This window comes from Triticum aestivum, chromosome 5B (genome assembly GCF_018294505.1).
Source record: "Triticum aestivum cultivar Chinese Spring chromosome 5B, IWGSC CS RefSeq v2.1, whole genome shotgun sequence".
Classification (NCBI taxonomy): Eukaryota; Viridiplantae; Streptophyta; class Magnoliopsida; order Poales; family Poaceae; genus Triticum; species Triticum aestivum.
In genome coordinates, this window is record NC_057807.1 from 381,836,108 (window position 1) to 381,856,670 (window position 20,563).

Below are 20,563 nucleotides of genomic sequence, written 5' to 3' on the forward strand. Positions count from 1 at the left end.
AGGTTTGGAGTACCCATCATATGGGACGATGATCACTAGATTCCCACGAAAGTGCCAAGGTCCACCCTGTGTAACTCTCTCCCAATCTCCCAAACAATCAAATTGCATCTGAAACAGGTTCTCTTCCAAGGTCTTGATCTTGACTGGTCGTGCTAGATCCCATGCCGTGCGCATGTTGTGAAAGAACCAATAGTTTTTGAAACCCTTGTCCCATGTGGACACGGGCTAAAATCATCCACCTGAGTTCCTCCTCGGCTGGCGCATCATCATCCTCAAAGATCACATCATCTAGGTCTTCTTCCTTTAGCGCTAGTTCTTGCATGAGATCCTCCAACTTCCCCTTCCCCTTGGCGTTTCCTGCAGATGTGTCACCAGGTCCCGCCATAGCCCCAAACTTTAGGGTTTTTTGTAGATCGATCTCCTCCTTCCCAAGGAAGAGTAGAGAGGTAAAACCCTAACTCGCTCAGCCCCCTATTTCCACCCTGACTCCGAACCGCAGCCCGGGCAGAGGCATATCGGGTGTGTGGAGGAGAGGGACGGTAGGTTCTCAACGTCGCCACCGGCTGACGAGAGGAAGAAGAAACCCTAACGAGAGGGAAAAACTTTCCCCTAATAACCGACGTCTGCCTTTCTTAATGGAAGCGTTGTCGCGAGCAAGCCATTCACGGCCCAATCTTTGTTTTGTCTTTTTAGTGGTGGGTATCTTTGCTGAGGCCCAGACCCTACAGAGGCCGTGAAGCGGCCCGCTGGCCTGCTGTACAAGACATCACCTGCATCGGTCGCTCCCCCTAAACCACCGCTGAAAACCCTCACACGAACGAAAGACCTAGCGCTCTCTCCTTTCGTCTCTCGCGACTGGCGGCGGCGGTCGAACGAGGCCACACGGCGGCGGCAGAGGTCAGCCTCCCACCTCCCTCTCTTCCCCCCCAGCCTCTCCTCTCTCTCTTCCCCCCAGCCTCTCCTCCCTCTTCTCTCCCATCTTGTGTGCCGCGCGGCGCCAGCGCTCGGACGCGCTCCGGCTGCGGCGTACGGATTCGCCAGGGATGCTGCTGGAGTGCTGGGCGCAGCGATTTTTGTGCTGGTCGAATTTTCAGCCCTTCTCCTGTCATCTTCTTCGCGCTGACCTGTGATTTTTGTTTGAGCAGCGAATAGGCGCTTTCCAAGCTTAGACAGAGGTGTAAACCCTTCGCCAGAGGCCTCAGTCCCTTTCCCCCGCTGCTTGAGCAAGATGAGCAAGATGGCGATCAGGGTTCCCAAGAGCATGCGCGCCAAGCGCGAGCTCCTCAAGCATGCGCCCAAGCTCGTAAGCTTATGTTACCTCCCATAGTTTCTTCAGCTGTTACGAATGTGCCTTCAGTCCACAGTGCCAGAAGAAGACCATCCCCGTTTACTTATTGCAATTACAGAGCCATACAATGACCACAAAATCATTATTGTGATTTAGATAGGTACAACGAAGTATTACTTAGATAGTACTACTATTTGATTGTTATTGTCTTTGTGACCGTGGCCAACCGTAGACTGGCATCTTCCAGAAATTTTCCAAATAAAAGTTTCGGAGTAGTGTGTTGCAACACTGTATTTCTTTTATAGGAACCTGAGTTACACACAAAAGGAATGGCCATTTTCTGGCACATGTTCTATGCTTTGTACAGATAACAACATGTAAATCTTAATTTAGTTGCTTAACCACATGTTCTACTGCTTGATCCAGGTTGAGAATGGCAAGAAGATGCTTATTCTCCATGGCACAAAGACTAGCGCAGTTTTGAACTCTGTGCTGGCAGATCTTTTCCACCTGAAGCGTGATCATGCTGTCAAGTACACCAAGAAGAACGACAGCATCAGGCCATTTGAGAGCGGGGGTGAAACTTCCCTGGAGTTCTTCTCCCTTAAATCTGACTGCAGCCTCTTAGTGGTAAGTCGTATTATGCTGCCTTGATTTGTTATGTAGTTCGTGGGAATGGGGAATTGTTATTCACTTGAGAAAATAAGTATCAAATTGATGATTTTCTCGGAAGTAAAATTATGTAATCATGAGCTAGATGGTGACTTTCTAAGCACCAGTATGAAACCTATCTGAAACTCTTTCCATGTCTGCTATAATGATTTTTTTTTCATTTTCCTTTGCATACTAAACTTTATTCTCCATTATTTTAACTTTAACTACTTATGTGTTTACAGTATGGTTCTCATTCAAAGAAGAGGCCCAACAATCTTGTTTTCGGAAGGACTTACGATCACCACATATATGACCTTGTTGAAGTAGGAGTTGAGAACTACAAATCCATAGAATCCTATGCATATGATAAAAAGTTGGCACCTAAACTTGGAACAAAGCCTTTCTTTGCCTTCATTGGGGAGCACTTTGAGAGTGTTGAAGGACTGAAGCATTTGAAGGAAATGCTGCTTGATCATTTCAAAGGAGAGGTGTGCATCTTTATAGATAAGTTGGCGTGTAAGATATATATGGATAATTGTTGAGCTTAATTAGTTTATTTTTGATACAGGTGGTAGAGAATCTGAACCTTGCTGGTGTAGATCGGATATTCGTGTGCACAGCAATTTCTCCTACTACTGTCTACATGATGCACTGCGCTCTCCGTCTAAAAAGGTCAGGCACCTCTATTCCTAGAATGGAGCTGGTTGAAGTTGGGCCTTCAATGGACCTGGTACTTAGGCGGCACCGACAAGCAGCTGAAAGTTTACAGAAAGAAGCTATGAAGGCTCCTGGTCATGCTAAGAAGGTAATTCCAAATGAACAACTGGCGTTTGCTCATCAGACTTTGTTATCTTGATGGTTAGGTTGCTAACTGGTGCCATTAGCAAACAACCATATTCTCTGCCCTAATTTTCTCACTGAGAACTTGTATGTCAGTATGTATTCACAACTACATTAACATGTTTGCAGGTGAAAAATGTCACAAATAATCCAGTTGAAGGCAAGCAGGGCAGGATCTACATTCCAGACCAGGAGGTTTGTGTCTAATTTGTTTTATCAGCAGCTGTAGTTCGAATTTAACCAATCTGCATACTAATCTGAGTCATGGTTTTTTGTCTGAAAGGTTTCAAAATTGACCGTAACAAGCAACATAAAGGGTCTGAAGCGTGAGCGTCGTGATGCCAAGAAAAACAAGGAGCACTCGAAGAAGCAAAAGGTGGCTGAAAACTAGAGAAGGCTAATATCTGTAACCGGTCAGTTTAAGGACTTTCGGTCGATAGGTTGAGTGGTAAATAGTCCAGTACCATCCTTTAAAGCTATCAAACCTGTGTATGGACTTTGGCGTCAGTATCGAGGCAGCTTATCTATCAGACATAAGAATGGAATTTTGGAGCAACATATGTTACAAGTATTTCTGTTTTACTGTTGTTATTAGCACTGACATTAGCCGACGAGAGGCGATTGTTGTGATGACATGGTTAAGTTTTGTTATCATGGACGTTGTGCCTTTTCTGAATCTGCATTTCCTCCGTTTTTGCAACCTTATCTTTATCCATGGTGTTGTGAATACCGTAGGCTCTGTGAAAGTGCAGCTTGCGCTGAACTGCATCTCAACAGTTGGGCCAGCCCCTGGTGTCGCTCAGCGTTAGACAGGGTGACCACTTAGTGAAGCTTGTCTTAAAAAAGTAGGAATTGCTCTGCCAGATCTCACTCAGTTCCACATCACCAAGATTACTGGGTGACCACTCACTTGAACCATATACGAAGTCTCAACTAAAACTGATTATAGTTAGCAATTGAAATATCCTGGCGCTGGGCAATCAAGTTGGCACGATCATGTACATTTTATACTATATAAGCATTGATGCCAAAGAATCTCTCTTCTACTCTTAATCCCCGAGACCTGCCAGTGGAGGTCAACGAAGTGCATTTAAATTTTTATCTCAATTTGGATGTAATGCTACCAATTGTTTTTTTCATGCTCTGGATGGAAGCAAGCTGCCATTCGTTGACAAGATGCACAGCTCGCTTCCTTCATCTTCCCGGCATAGCAGCTGGGCAGCGTCCATTATAACTAGCCCTCGTGTGGCTTTGATTCGCCACCATTCCAAGCTCTAGCCTAGCCAGCATGAAGCTCATTCTTGCCTTCTCCATTCTCTTCCTCTCCTGTATCTATGGCGCGAGCTCCGACTCACGCTTCTTCACCGCCATGTATTCCCTCGGGGACTCCTACATCGACGCCGGCAACTTTGTGATCATGGCGGCTGCGTTGGTCCCGCCTTTTCCTTCCTGGCATGACAGGCTTCCTTATGGCATGACCTTCTTTGGCCACCCCACAGGCCGCCTCAGCGACGGCAGAAACACCATCGATTTCATCGGTAAGTTGTTGAGCCATCTGATCCATTGTATTCACTTCCTTAACTTATCGTTTTGATATGATTTGGTTCTTAAAGCATTGAATGAATTCACTGAAGTTTGAGTGCATGTTCGATTTTAATTAATTCTGTTCCCCATGGTTGTAGCCCAGGAGTTTGGTCTCCCCCTTCTTGGACCCTCTGCTGAATGACTCGGACGCCTCCAAAGGCGTAAACTTCGCTGTCGGCGGCGCACCGGTGATCGACGTCGACTACTTCGAGAGGAACAATATAGTTCAATTTAAGCTGCTCAACAATTCTCTGAGCGTGCAGTTGGGCTGGTTCGAGGAACTCAGGCCAGTGATTTGCAACAAGACCGAGACCTCAGGTCCGTGACGTGCTCTCCAGTCTATATATTATATTATGGACTTTATGGTGTAATTACTTACTGTCTACGTACAAGTCAAATGATGCTGAGCAACTTGTTAATACAGGGTGCGGAGGTTGCTTCAGCAAGGCTCTCTTCTTCGTTGGGGAGTTTGGAGTGAACGACTACAACTTCCTGTGGTTTGCCGGCAAGACTGAAGACGAAGTGATGTCGCATGTACCTACAGTTGTCCAAAACATTGCCACGGCCGTGGAGGTATATTTGAGTGACCAGCATACCGTTGTCGTTTTTGTTTTGTACTACAACACAACATATTTTTTGAAAGCCTTTGTTTACTACTCCCTCTGTTCCAAAATAGATAACTTAACTTTGTACTAACTTTAATATAAAATTAGTACAAACCCGAGTCATCTATTTTGGAACGGAGGGAGTAGTATGTAATCTAACTAGTAGCGTGATCTCTAACATTAGACAGAAGGCAAGAGTTGACTTTGGCCTTCAAACGGTTCGTATTGTCTTTGCACATCACATCTCAAATTTGTTTTTTTCATCTCGTGATGCACATCCCGGGATGATCTCTAACCTCTTAGGGCATCTCCAATGGGGAGGCGCTTATGCAGGTGCTTAGTGCAAAAAAATACGTTTAGCGCCCATGCTGGAGTCTCATTCTCCAACGCTAGCAGCAGCATACAGCTGCTACTCGAACTAAAAAATTAATGTAAAGGTCCGCTAGCACTCGGTGCCTACCTTTGCTCCGACGCTAGCAAAAATCAGGGAATCGGGCAGGATTTTGTTATAACGGCCAGGAATCAGATCCTGGCGCCTGCATTGGCGCCCGGCGTTGTAAGTGCCCTTAGAAGGTAAGGGTTGACTATGACCTATATTGTCTTTGCACATCACATCTCAGAGATAGTATAACTTTCTCCATTCCACAATGTAGTGCCTATAGATTTTTGTGAAAGTCAAACTTTGCTAACTCTGACCAAGTGTATAGAGAAAATTGTCTACATCTACAATACCAAACATGTACTTTTCGAAAATATAACTCACGATGTATCCAATGATGTGCATTTGGTATTTTAGATGTACCTACTTTTCTCTATAAACATGGTCAAAGTTTGTAATGTTTGACTTCTGTAAAAATCTATAGGCACTACATTATGGAACGGAGGGAGTATTGATTAGACGCACACCTCTCATCAGTTAGAAGTAGTCAAATGGGCCAATTGGTTTTTTCAAGGCAGGGAACTAATTAGAATTGTTGTTATCCTTTGCACAAGATTGGCATAAACACAAATAGGTACACTTATGTTTGGTAAAAAAAAGGTTCATGATTTAGTGTTTGAAATAAAATATGGATTTAACATATAAATCCAAAGGATTATTGCTTAAAATGGAATATAGTTTCAGAGTTAAATGTGACACGATTATCTCCTTTTTCTAGAAGGAAAAAGTACATTTTGGTCCATGGACCTTGGGCAAGTCTAAATTTGGTTCCTAAACTTTAAAACCGAAAAAATAACCTTAATTTCAACACAAGATATGTTTATTCCTTTACTCCACTAAAAGAAATTTGTTCGATGACGCAGTGGTTGTTTTGCCCACATGGCAACCCAGTCAACACAAATAAAAATAATAAACACAAAAAATATAGAATAAATCATGTTTGGAAGAATGTGAAGATTTATGACGAAATACTGATTCTTAGAGAAAATATATACCTGTATGTGTTTTTAAAATCAGAAAAATACGATCTAAGTCTAGGAAAACACCAGAAAACTATTTATTTTAAAAAGAAGTAGGAAAACGGAAGTATTGTAGAAAAATTCATAAACACTGCGTGAGCATTCACCATATTTCATGATTGTCAATTAATGTTCCTCAAATTTTTATTTTTTTCTTTTCTTTTTCTAACGTTTTATTTTAAAATTGGGAAATTTCGCAGAATTTCTCTTAAAATTCTAGTTTTCTTCCAAGGTATTCGTAATTTCAAATCAATTTTCCCTTTCTTGATTTCTAATTACTCATTATTTGTTCTGAATGGGTTACATGCGCGAAAACTAAACAAGCACCACATCATCCACCAAACCCTTTTCAGATAGGTGAGAGACCAAATATATCCAAATTTAAAAGTCGAGTGTAAAGTTTGCTGGGTTTTAGAGTTTTAAGATTAAAACTGGATTTACCCGCTCTTAACTGTGGACTGGTAAGGACTGCACCCTGATGAAGATCTTCTATATCCATGCTGACAGACTTTCTTCCTGTTTCATAACTTGTAATGCATTCAAGCTCCGTACTGATCAGCACTGAATTTTGCACTTGAACCAGTGTTGTGCCCTAGTACTAGTTAGTTTGATGATGAATAAAAAGCGCGCCTAAACCGTGTTGGTTCACCTTGGCACCGCAGGGGCTCATCAAAGGAGGCGCGGTTTACGTGGTGGTGCCGGGGAACCCACCGCTGGGGTGCTCACCCACCATGCTGACGAGCCGCTCCGGCCTCAACACGACGGAGTACGACCCCATGGGCTGCCTCATCGACGTCAACCGCGTGGCCACGCACCACAACTCCCGGCTCCGTACTGCAATAGTCTCTCTCAGGGGCAAGTACCCCCGTGCCACCATCATCTTGGCCGACTTCTACAGCCCCATCATCAAGATCCTCCGCAACCCCAGCCATTACGGTAACAAGTCCTTCGATCTTTGGTTGCGCTCGTGTGTCTTGAACTTTGCTTGCTGCGGCGCGGCCAGCCACTGAGCTCCCTGGGAATTTTTTGCGGTCGATCTGCAGGGATGGCCGAGGCGGACGCTCTCCGGGCCTGCTGCGGAGCCGGCGGCACTTACAACTGGAACGGCAGCGCCATCTGCGGCATGCCGGGGGCGACCGCCTGCGAGAACCCGTCGGCGTTCGTCAACTGGGATGGAGTTCACTACACGGAGGCCACCAACGGGTACATCGCCGACTGGTGGCTCAACGGCCCTTTCGCCGACCCGCCTATAATGAGTGTTGTTCGCTACTGAAGTGAAGGAGAAACTTGAAAACCATTACTTGCGACATATGAGTTCATACGAACGTCTCAACATCGCGGACGAAAGTAAAAGTTAATAGCAGCATCATTGTACTGATATTTGGATTGAAACGAGGTGCTTTTTACACATGAAGGGCCGAAGCAAACTTGCTAGTGATTTTCAGCGGGGATTAACTACTTTTTCAAATCTACTCCGATTCAAAATAAGAAATAATATCTTTTTTTGGCAGGGAATAAGAAACAATCTTCTATATGTACTAGGGTATCCAAAAATAAGAGAAGCCTTAGGATAAGGAATTTGAATAATTTCAAACAAAAGAGTAACACATCTTCTGTTTACACAACAGTATCGTGTTAGCACAGATATGTTAACGTAGCAGTATCAGATCCTACTTCTGCAATAATTTCAAAATATAAGAGCATCTCCAACAGGCGCCGAACGCGCCGCGCGCTAAAAATTGATTTGGCGCGCGCCCATCGTCTGGTTTGGCGCGGCGCGCAGCGTTTGCTCCAGCAACCGCGTTGTAAAGCCGCGCGCGCGCAGCTCCAGCAGGCGCGGTAAAAATGCAGCGCGCGCTTATTTCTAAATATAAAAAACATTTTTTTGCATAGATAAAAAAATGATACAAGATATTTTACATCGATAGATAGATAGTTCGACATACTACTACAGCATAGGTAGATAGATAGAAACTACTACGGCATACAGCGATAGAAACTACTCCAAGTCGCTACCATCACCATCATCCTCGTCGGTGTCGTCCGAGGTTGAGATCCATATGTCGTCCCAACGATCGTCGTCCGCGGTGAAGAACGACCTCCCACCTGCTGAAACTATGTCGCACTGCTCGTTCGCCAATGCCTTCCGCTGACGCCGGTCAGCCCGCTCCGCGCGGTGCCTTGCCGTCCTCTCCGCCCAGTAGGCATGCTCGTCGGCGACGTCCTCTGGGTGGCGCCGACGCCACTCCGCCATGGCTCGCTCGTCCTCTTGGGCGACGAGGAGGCGGCGCTGCCGCTCGGCGTGCTCCGCACGGTCTTGTGCCGTGTTTAGACGAGGCGGCGGGGCGACGGCGAGCGCCTGCTGGAGCGTGTACACGTCCTGGAAGTTCATCTGGCCGCGCGGCCAGCCCAGGCGCCACGCCGCCGCGTCGTACGCGCGGGCGGCCTCGTGCGCCGTCCCGTACGTGCCGAGGCCGAGCCGGAGATCGCCGGAGCGTATCTCCGCGTAGTAGACGCCGTTGGGGCGCAAGCGGACGCCGCGGTAGCCGGACGCTGCTCGGCGGCGCAGCAGCATGGCGGGGCGCGGGAGCGGCGCGTGACAGAGAGGGAAGGAAGAAGAGGCGTGGAGAGGCGCGTGGCGCGCGCCGCACTTTATAGGCGCGCCGGAAGCGGTGCGCAAAAAATGAGGCGCGAGCTGGCGCCTTTTCGCGCGCGCGCGCAAACGATTTCCGCGCGCGCGCGCAAACAATTTCCGCGCGCGCGCGATTATACCGCCACCGCTGGAGCGCGGCAAAACGCCCCGCGCGCGCTAAAAGCAGCGTTTACCGTGCGCGCGCGTCGTTTCGCGCGGCTGTTGGAGATGCTCTAAAAGAATACTATAGTGTTGTCACTTATCAGGTTCAAACAGCAGTATCGTGTCGTCAGCATACTGCAATTGAGAGACACCCCTCGGATGACACAGAAAACTACAACCTTGATGTGACCGGCTGCCCTAACCTTTTCAAACATCGCCGTGAGGGCATCCACAACAAAGTTAAAAGAGCAGCAGCGATATAGGAACACCTCGCCGCAGGCCACGAAACATCGTCGCGAGGGCATCCGTGAGGGCGTCACTTATTTCACGCGGGCTCTAGGCCTTCTTTCTAAAAAAATCTTTACTTAACTACTACCTCCGTCTTGATTTATTGGTCCCATTGTAATCTGTGCCAAATTTTAATCATAAATTTAACTAATAAAATGCTCATGCATGTCAAAAATAATAATATCATTGAAAACTATGCTCAAATACGAATCCAACAGTATAATATTTATTGACATGCATTAACATTTTGTCAGTTAATTTTTGGTAAAAAATTAGCACAAAATACAAATTGGACTAATAAACCAGGACGGAGGTAATAGTACTCAGAGGTGATACTCCAACGTCAGCCACAGTATCGTGTCGTCAACATACTGCAATAGAGAGACACCCCCACGATGAAATGTAAAACTACACCCTTGATGTGACCTGCTGCCCTAGCCTTTTCAAACATCACCATGAGGGCATCCGCAACAAAGTTACTACCTCCGTCCTGGTTTATTGGTCCCCTTTAAAATTTGTGCCAAAATTTGACCTAAGATTTAACTCACAAAATGTTAATGCATGTGAACGAAAAATATATCACTGGATTCGTATTTAAATGTAGTTTTCAATGATATAATTTTTTGTGACATGCATAAACATTTTGTTAGTTAAATTTATGGTCAAAATCTCGTACGGAATACAATGGGGACCAATAAACCAGGACGGAGGTAGTAAAAGAGTAGGGGCGATATAGGATCGACTTGCCGCAGGCCACGAAACATCGCCGAGAGGGCATCCGTGAGGGTGTCACTCATTTCACGCGTGCCCTAGGCCTTCTTTCTAAAGAAATCTTTAATTAACTAGTACTTAGAGGGTTTTTTAAGGGAAGGCTATCGTGGCTAGCTTTATTTAACTGAACATAATGTCTACATCATCGGCTAGTTTACCGAGGAGGAAACTAGGGGGATCACCATCCCAAATACTAGAAGCTTTATTATGAAAACTAAATTGAACTAGCTCATGAGCAACACTATTAGCCTCTCTAAAACAGTGCATAAAATTGACCTTCCCTACACCCGTAGCCAAGTCCAAGAATTTCGCATATATTGCTGTTGCAGCATCCCACCAATGATCATGTCCAGTGCAAAAATTGATTACCTCCAAAGAATCTGATTCCGCTTCAATCCCATGGTGTTAGCAAAGGCTAGACCATCCCTCATTGCCACAACTTCAGATGTAACATCATTAGCAGCTATAGGGTAGTATATGCATGACGCAGCAATAAAATTACCCCTGATGTCGCGTAATATAGCCGCTGCAGCTCCAGCTCCTTCGTCCGCATGGTACGCAACATCTACATTCAGCTTCACAAAACATATTTCAGGCTTGGTCCATCTCTTCTCCACATCCGGCAACAAAGAAACTTTCCGTGTAGCATTTGCAACAATCGAAATAATAGATGCGGCACACTTCCCCACTGGTGGTACCCTCTCTCCATTAGTGATCTGCCTTCTAACCCACCAGATGTACAACCTGCAGTAGCAATTGCTTCTCCAATCCCAACACTAGAAGCATGCGATAGCGAACCAGTAGTGGACATCAATAGATATTCCAGAATGGCTGAACCTAATCGGTCAATCACTAGTGCATCAACTATAATATCATATATACCCAATCTTTGCCATATCTCAACAGCTGGTTTACATAGAAACAGAAGATGGTGGATATCTTCGGCTCCTTGCTGACAGACTGGACACTCACTGGATGTTGGGATATGTCTATTCGCTAGGATTGATCAAACTGGGACCACTCCATGCAAACTTCTCCAACAAAATATTTGTACTTTCCGTGGGACCTGAAGCTGCCAAATCTTGTTCCAAATCAGATTGTCAACTGATGGACCAGGACCAGTTCGATTGCCTCTGAATTTATGTGCCCATTCTGCATGGTATGCAGTTTTCACCGAAAAAATACCAGTTCGGGTGTGATGCCAAGCAATAAAATCTTCAAAAGCCTCATAATTCAAAGGAATTTGGAGAATCCTCCTAGCATCCACTGGATTGAATATAGATCTAATCAGTACTTCATCCCATTCTCCATTTGTCAGATCAATTAGGTCTGATACCTTGGAGATTAAAGTTTGACCCCTTTGCGTGATTATATGACGGTCTGGACTAGATGGAATCCATGGATCAGTCCAAATATTAACCTTGCTACCATCACCAATGCGCCAAATATGGCCCCTTTTAAATGTTTGCAGCCCTGCTACCAAACTTTGCCAAGTAAAATAGGAGCCATTTTTTGGTCCAGCCAATAATAAATTGCCATGCGGATAATACTTAGCATGCAACATCTTAGCATAAAGGGAATCTGGACTAGTTATTGATGACCCACAAGTGTAGGGGATCTATCATAGTCCTTTTGATAAGTAAGAGTGTAGAACCCAATGAGGAGCAGAAGGAAATGATAAGCGGTTTTCAGTAAGGTTTTCTGCAAGCACTGAAATTGTAGGTGATAGATAGTTTTGTGATAAGATAAATAGTAACGAGTAACAAGTAAACAAAGTAAATAAGGTGCAGCAAGGTGGCCCAATCCTTTATGTAGCAAAGGATAAGCCTGGACAATTTCTAGTAATAATAAAGGAGCTCCCGAGGACACATTGGGAATTATCGTCAAGCTAGTTTTCATCATGCTCATATGATTCGCGTTCGGTACTTTGATAATTTGATATGTGGGTGGACCGGTGCTTGGATACTGCCCTTACTTGGACAAGCATCCCACTTATGATTAACCCCTATCGCAAGCATCCGCAACTACAAAAAAAGTATTAAGGTAAACCTAACCATAGCATGAAACATGTGGATCCAAATCAGCCCCTAACGAAGCAACGCATAAACTAGGGTTTAAACTTCTGTCACTCTAGCAACCCATCATCTACTTATTACTTCCCTATGCCCTCCTATAGGCCCAATAATGGTGAAGTGTCATGTAGTCGACGTTCACATGACACCACTAGAGGAGAAGACACCATTCATCTCATCAAAATATCGAACGAATACCAAATTCACATGACTACTAATAGCAAGACTTCACCCATGTCCTCAGGAACTAAAGTAACTACTCACAAAGCATATTCATGTTCATAATCAGAGGTGTAATAATATGCATTAAGGATCTGAACATATGATCTTCCACCAAGTAAACCAATAAGTATCAACTACAAGGAGTAATCAACACTACTAGCAACCCACAGGTACCAATTTGTGGTTTTGGATACAAGATTGGATACAAGAGATGAACTAGGGTTTGAAAGGAGATGGTGCTGGTGAAGATGTTGATGGATATTGACCCCCTCCCGATGAGAGGATCGTTGGTGATGACGTTGGTGATGATTTCCCCCTCCCGGAGGGAAGTGTCCCCGGCAGAACAGCTCCGCCAGAGCCCGAGATTGATTCCGCCAAGGTTCTGCCTCGTGGCCTCGGAGTTTCGTCCCGTAAGCTTGCCCACGATTTTTTCCAGGGAAAAAGTGATGATATGGCAGAAGATGGACGCTAGAGGCCCACCAGGGGGCCCAGGAGATAGGGGGCGCGCCCTATAGGGGGGGCGCGCCCCCTATCTCCTGGACAGGGTGTGGGCCCCCTGGCCTATTTCTTTCGCTCAGAAATTCTTATAAATTCCAAAAAGTTGTTTCGTGGAGTTTCAGGACTTTTGGAGTTGTGCAGAATAGGTTTCCAACATTTGCTCCTTTTCCAGCCAGAATTCCAGCTACCGGCATTCCCCCTCTTCATGGTGAACCTTGTAAAATAAGAGAGAATAGCCATAAGTATTGAGATATATTGTGTAATAACAGCCCATAATGCAATAAATGTTGATATAAAAGCAAGATGCAAAATGGACATATCAACTCCCCCAAGCTTAGACCTCGCTTGTCCTCAAGCGGAAGCCGAAATCGAAAAATATGTCCACATGTTTAGAGATAGAGGTGTCGATAAAAATAAAATACGGACATGAGGGCATCATGATCATTCTTATAACAGCAACATATAAAGATTCCATCATATAATTTCTTATGCTAAAGTAACAATCAATTACAATATCAAGTATGGTTCACAAACTTCATTAAGAACTAACAAGCTATAATGTCAGTCATTGAAGCAATCGCAATTTATCATAACATTAGAAAGAGTCAACAATAGAGCTTTGCAGCAAGTCCACATACTCAACTATCATATAGTCTTCTACAATTGCTAACACTCACGCAATACTTGTGGTTATGGAGTTTCAGACGGACACTGAGAAAGATAGGGGCTTATTGTGTTGCCTCCCAACTTATTCACCTTTAGGTGATGTCAACAATAATAGCCCATGCTAACGAACATCCAATTGGATATGTATATCACGATCTTTCAAACACGAGGAGCTTGCCAAAGGATAAAATGAAAAAGGGAAAGGTGAAGATCACCTTGACTCAAGCACAAAATAAAAGCATAAAGTAAGAACATGACGTAAAAGATAGGCCCTTCGCAAAGGGAAGCAGAGGTTGTCATGCGCTTTTAGGGTTGGATACACAAAATCTTAATACGAAAGAATGTCACTTTATATGTCACTTGTGTATGGACCTTTATTATGCAGTCCATCGCTTTTATGGCTTCCATAACAAGATCGTATAAAGCTTATTTTCTCCGCACTAATAAATCATGCATAATTAGGGAGCAATTTTTATTGCTTGCACCGATGACAACTTACTTGAAGGATCTTACTCAATCCATAGGTAGATATGATGGACTCTCATGGCAAAACTGGGTTTAAGGGTATTTGGAAGCACAAGTAGTATCTCTACTTGGTACTGGGAATTTGGCTAGCATGAGGGGGAAGGGGAAGCTCAACATGTTCGAAGGTCAATGACAACATACTTTAACTGAGATGTGAGAAAACATAAACCATTACCTTGTCTTCCTTGTCCACCGTCAACTCTTTTAGCATGTCATACTTAATGAGTGCTTACAATCATAAAAGATGTCCAAGATAGTGTATTTATATGTGAACCTCTCTTCCCTTATTACTTCCTATTGATTGCAACGTTGACCAAAACTACGTTCATCAACTCCCAACAATTTTTATGCCTCATACTTTCTATGTGTGAAGCTATCACTATCCATAAGATCAATATGAACTCTTTTATTCTTTTTATTCTTTCTATTTTTCTCAAGATCATAGCAACAAAGCAAAGCCCTTGACTCAACACTAATCTTTATTATAGATAGCTTATGGACTCGAATACAAAAAGAGAGCACTAAGCAAAACTCAAAACTACTTGATATCAAAACTTCCATCTACTAGAGCAAGATACTACTAAAGGGATCAAACTAAATAAAACGGTAAAGATAGGAGTGTGATGGTGATACGATACAAGGGCACCTCCCCCAAGCTTGGAAGTTGCCAAGGGGAGTGCCCATACCCATGTGATTATGCCTTTGGAGGTGATGGAGGTGGTGATGATGATGACGGATAATCGCACATCGAGCGTAAAAGCTCCTCCAACTTGCGGATAATGCCCTTGAGTCCGGCGATATGATCCTTCAACAAAATATTCTCCTGTGTGAGATACTTATTTTGTATGCGAGCTAACTCAATCATCTTGAAAGCTTCAATCTTAGTTGGAGTAAAAAGGTTAGGCAAGGGTTGAGGGATGTCTTCTTCTTTCACTGCCGGGACTTGAACCTCCATTGCCTTCTTGATCCCTTCATCCTTATTGATCTCTTCCGGTTCTTCTCTTTTCAGCTCTATCTTCAATAGCCAAGCATCCTTGTCTTCATCGTTGAAGGAGAGTGATGCCATGGTGCTCTAGATCTATAACAGGAAACAACTCGAAACGAAAATAGAGGATATTTGCATGAAATGGTGATGAAAACCTTCGGGAGCATATATAATGAATTTTTACCAACCAAAATACGTAATATGCAAGAAAACGGAGACCGGGAGGCACACGAGGTGCCCACGAGACACGGGGGCGCGCCCTACAGGGGGGGCGCCCTCCTCTCTCGTGGGAGCCTCGTGTCCCTTTCGGACTACTTCTTTCTTCCTAAAATTCTTAAATATTCCAAAACTGATAAAAATTGTCATTGGAGTTGTTTTGGAGTCGGTTTATTACCGTACCACATACCTATGCCTTTTCGGAGTCTGGAACGTTCTGGAAAGTGTCCCTTATGTATTCCTCAGGGGTTATAGTTTCAATAATATTAGTTTCAACATTCATAGGATTACCTGAAATATAGTGTTTAATTCTTTGACCGTTTACCACCCTCGGACTTGTGCCTTCGAAGTTGTTGATTTTTATGGCACCAGAACGATAGACCTCCTCGATAACGTAGGGACCTTACCATTTAGAGAGAAGCTTTCCTGCAAAAAATCTTAAATGAGAGTTAAATAATAACACATAATCTCCTACGTTAAACTCACGCTTTTGTATCCTCTTATCATGCCAGTGTTTGACTTTTTCTTTGAATAGCTTGGCATTCTCATAAGCTTGGGTTCTCCATTCATGAAGTGAGCTAATATCAAATAACCTCTTCTCACTGGCAAGCTTGAAGTCATAATTGAGCTCTTTAATAGCCCAATATGCTTTATGTTCAAGCTCAAGAGGCAAATGACATGCTTTTCCATAAACCATCTTATACGGAGACATACCCATAGGATTTTTGTATGCAGTTCTATAGGCCCATAATGCATCATCAAGTTTTCTGGACCAATTCTTTCTAGATCTATTCACAGTCTTTTGCAAAATTAATTTGAGCTCTCTATTGCTCAACTCTACTTGACCACTAGACTGCGGATGATAAGGGGATGCAATTCTATGATTGACATCATACTTAGCAAGCATCTTACGGAAAGCACCATGAATAAAATGTGAACCACCATCAGTCATAAGATATCTAGGGACTCCAAACCTCGGAAAAATAACTTCTTTAAGCATTTTAATAGAAGTGTTATGATCAGCACTACTAGTTGGAATAGCTTCTACCCACTTAGTAACGTAATCAACAGCAACTAAAATATGTGTATAACCATTAGAGGCAGGAAAAGGTCCCATATAATCAAAGCCCCAAACATCAAACGGTTCAATAACAAGAGAATAATTCATAGGCATTTCTTGACGTCTACTAATGTTACCTATTCTTTGACATTCATCACAAGATAAGACAAACTTACGAGCATCTTTGAAGAGAGTAGGCCAATAAAAACCAGATTGTAGTACCTTGTGTGCAGTTCTATCTCCAGCGTGGTGTCCTCCATAAGATTCAGAGTGACACTTACGTAGAATCTGTTCCTGTTCATGCTCAGGCACACAACGTCTAATAACACCATCTACTCCTTCTTTATAAAGGTGTGGATCATCCCAGAAGTAATGTCTTAAATCATAAAAGAACTTTTTCTTTTGCTGGTATGTGAAACTAGGCGGTAAATATTTAGCAACAATGTAATTAGCATAATCAGCATACCAAGGAGCAGTACGAGAAGCATTGACGACCGCTAATTGTTCATCAGGAAAGCTATCATTAATAGGCAGTGGGTCATCAAGAACATTCTCTAACCTAGACAAGTTATCTGCAACGGGGTTCTCAGCTCCCTTTCTATCAATAATATGCAAGTCAAATTCTTGGAGCAAGAGAACCCATCTAATGAGTCTAGGCTTAGCATCTTTCTTTTCCATAAGATATTTAATAGCAGCATGATCAGTGTGAATAGTAACTTTGGAATCAACAATATAAGGTCTAAACTTATCACATGCAAACACAACTGCTAAGAACTCTTTTTCAGTAGTAGCATAATTTCTCTGGGCAGTATCAAGAGTCTTACTAGCATACTGGATAACATTCAATTTCTTATCAACTCTTTGCCCTAAAACAGCACCTACAGCATAATCACTAGCATCGCACATAATTTCAAAAGGTAAATTCCAATCAGGTGGCTGAACAATAGGTGCAGTGATCAAAGCTTTCTTAAGCACTTCAAACGCTTCTACACAATCATCATCAAAGACAAAAGGAATATCTTTTTGCAATAAATTAGTCAGAGGCCTAGAGATTTTAGAAAAGTCCTTAATGAACCTCCTATAAAAACCGGCATGACCAAGGAAACTTCTTATACCTTTTATGTCCTTGGGACATGGCATCTTTTCAATAGCATCAACTTTGGCTTTATCAACTTCAATACCTCTCTCGGAGATCTTGTGCCCCAAGACAATGCCTTCATTAACCATAAAGTGACACTTTTCCCAATTCAGGACGAGACTAGTGTCTTCGCATCTCTGCAAAACTCGATCAAGGTTGCTCAAACAATCATCAAAAGAGGATCCATAGACGGAGAAGTCATCCATGAATACCTCACAAATCTTTTCACAAAAATCAGAGAATATAGCCATCATGCATCTTTGAAAGGTAGCAGGTGCATTACATAAACCAAAAGGCATACGTCTATAAGCAAAAGTACCAAAAGGGCAAGTAAAAGTAGTTTTAGATTGATCCTTCGCTGACACAGGTATCTGAGAGAAACCAGAATAACCATCTAGAAAGCAAAAATGTGTGTGTTTGGATAGCCTTTCTAGCATTTGATCAATAAAAGGTAAAGGGTAATGATCTTTCTTGGTAGCTTTATTTAACTTACGGAAATCAATTACCATCCTATAACCTGTAATAATTCTTTGCGGGATCAATTCATCTTTATCATTAGGAACAACGGTAATACCTCCCTTTTTAGGGACACAATGGACAGGGCTTACCCATTCACTATCAGCAACGGGATAAATAATACCTGCCTCAAGGAGCTTTAGTATCTCCTTTCTTACCACTTCCTTCATCTTGGGATTTAATCGTCTTTGAGGATCTCTAACTGGTTTGGCATCGTCCTCCAATGTAATTTTGTGTTGACATAACGTGGGACTAACGCCTTAAGATCATCCAGAGTATATCCAATAGCTGCTCGGTGCTTCTTCAGAATTTTCAATAATCTTTCTTCTTCTTTCTCTGAAAGGTTAGCACTAATAATAACAGGATATATTTCTTTTTCATCAAGATAAGCATACTTAAGATTATCAGGTAATGGTTTGAGTTCAAACACGGGATCACCCTTGGGTGGAGGGGGATCCCCAAGAATTTCAACGGGAAGGTTATGTTTCAGCATAGGTTCCTGTTTAAGGAACACTTCATCTATTTCTTCCCTTTCCTTCATAAACATATCGTTTTCATGGTCTAGCAAATATTGTTCTAAAGGATCAGTTGGAGGAACATAAATGGAAGCAAGACCAATAATCTCATCCTTGCTAGGTGGTTCCCTTTCACGAGGTTGTCTACTAAACTTAGCGAAATTAAACTCATGAGACATACCATCTATGCCAACAGTGACAATATTCTTTTCACAATTAATCTTAGCACTAGCAGTATTCAAGAAGGGTCTACCAAAAATAATGGGACAAAAATCATCTTGTGGGGAACCAAGAACAAGGAAATCAGCAGGGTATTTAACCTTCCCACACAAAACTTCAACATCTCTAACAATCCCAATAGGTTTAATGGTATCCCTATTAGCAAGCTTAATAGTAACATCAATGTCTTCTAATTCAACGGGTGCAATGTCGTGCATAATTTCTTTATAAAGATCATAAGGTATCGCACTAGCACTAGCACCCATATCACATAAGCCATGATAACAATGATCTCCTATTTTAACAGAAATAACAGGCATGCCTACGACAGGTCTACGTGTCTTAGTATCAGGTCTAGCAATATTAGCAGTCTCGCCCAAGAAAGAAATAACATGCCCATCTAAGTCCTCATCCAAGAGATCTTTAACCATAGCAATACTAGGTTCAACATTAATTTGCTCAGGAGGTGTATAAGTCCTAGTATTACTCTTACGAACAACAGTCGAAGCTTTAGCATGATCCTTTATCCTAACAGGAAAAGGAGGTTTTTCAACATAAGCAGTAGGAACAATAGGATCACTATAGGTAATAGTCTTTTCTTCGACTGTAATAGGTGCAACTACTTTAACTTCAACAGGAGGATTATATTTAAACCACTTCTCTTTAGGGAGATCAACGTGAGTAGCAAAAGATTCACAAAAAGTAGCTACTATCTCAGAGTCAAGTCCATACTTAGCGCTAAATCCACGAAAAACATCGGTATCCATAAAAGATTTAACACAATCGAACTTAGGTGTCATACCTGACTCCTTACCATCGTCGGAACCCCAATCTTCAGAGTTGCGTTTAATTCTTTCCAATAAGTCCCATTTGAAATCAATAGTCTTCAGCATATAAGAACCAGCACAGGAAGTATCGAGCAGGTTGCGATTATCAAGAGAAAGCCGAGCATAAAATTTTGAATAATCATTTCCCGAGAGAGCTCATGATTGGGGCATGAATATAACATTGACTTAAGCCTCCCCCAAGCTTGAGCGATGCTTTCTCCTTCGCGAGGCCAGAAATTATATATGTAATTACGATCACGATGAACAAGATGCATAGGATAGAACTTCTGGTGAAATTCCAACTTCAATCGCTTATAATTCCAAGATCCCGTATCATCACATAGCCTATACCATGTCAATGCATCTCCCTTCAAAGATAAAGGGAAGACCTTCCTTTTGACAACATCATCGGGAATACCTGCAAGCTTAAATAATCCACAAACTTCATCCACAAAGATAAGGTGTAAATCAGGATGCAATGTTCCATCTCCTGCAAATGGATTAGCTAGCAGTTTCTCTATCATACCCGAAGGAATCTCAAAGTAAATATTTTCATAAAGTTCAGTAGATTGAGGAGCAACTCTTTGCTCTTCTGGTTGGGGTGAAGATACCCCAAACAAGCCCCTCAAAGGATTAGTTTCCATAGTGACAAGTAACAGAAAATTTCAGCATACTATATAAATGTTTCCTTACCAAGTTCCACTCACCAAAAGCTCTACACTCCCCGGCAACGGCGCCAGAAAAGAGTCTTGATGACCCACAAGAGTAGGGGATCTATCGTAGTCCTTTCGATAAGTAAGAGTGTCGAACCCAACGAGGAGC

At 42.9% G+C, this 20,563-nt stretch overlaps 1 protein-coding gene and 1 pseudogene across 1 annotated transcript; both read left to right on the top strand.

The window, feature by feature from the left end:
• The first annotated feature begins 741 nt into the window (after positions 1 to 741).
• Positions 742 to 3,458, top strand: LOC123111959 (ribosome production factor 2 homolog). Its single transcript, XM_044532841.1, has 7 exons — positions 742 to 897; positions 1,146 to 1,303; positions 1,715 to 1,918; positions 2,185 to 2,430; positions 2,511 to 2,747; positions 2,912 to 2,977; positions 3,066 to 3,458. Exons 2-7 carry the CDS (start codon positions 1,229 to 1,231, stop codon positions 3,171 to 3,173), a joined length of 936 nt encoding a protein of 311 aa, XP_044388776.1. The 5' UTR covers positions 742 to 897; positions 1,146 to 1,228; the 3' UTR covers positions 3,174 to 3,458.
• A 612-nt stretch (positions 3,459 to 4,070) lies between these two features.
• LOC123116178 (GDSL esterase/lipase At5g45910-like) lies at positions 4,071 to 7,702 on the top strand (annotated as a pseudogene).
• Positions 7,703 to 20,563: the final 12,861 nt, after the last annotated feature.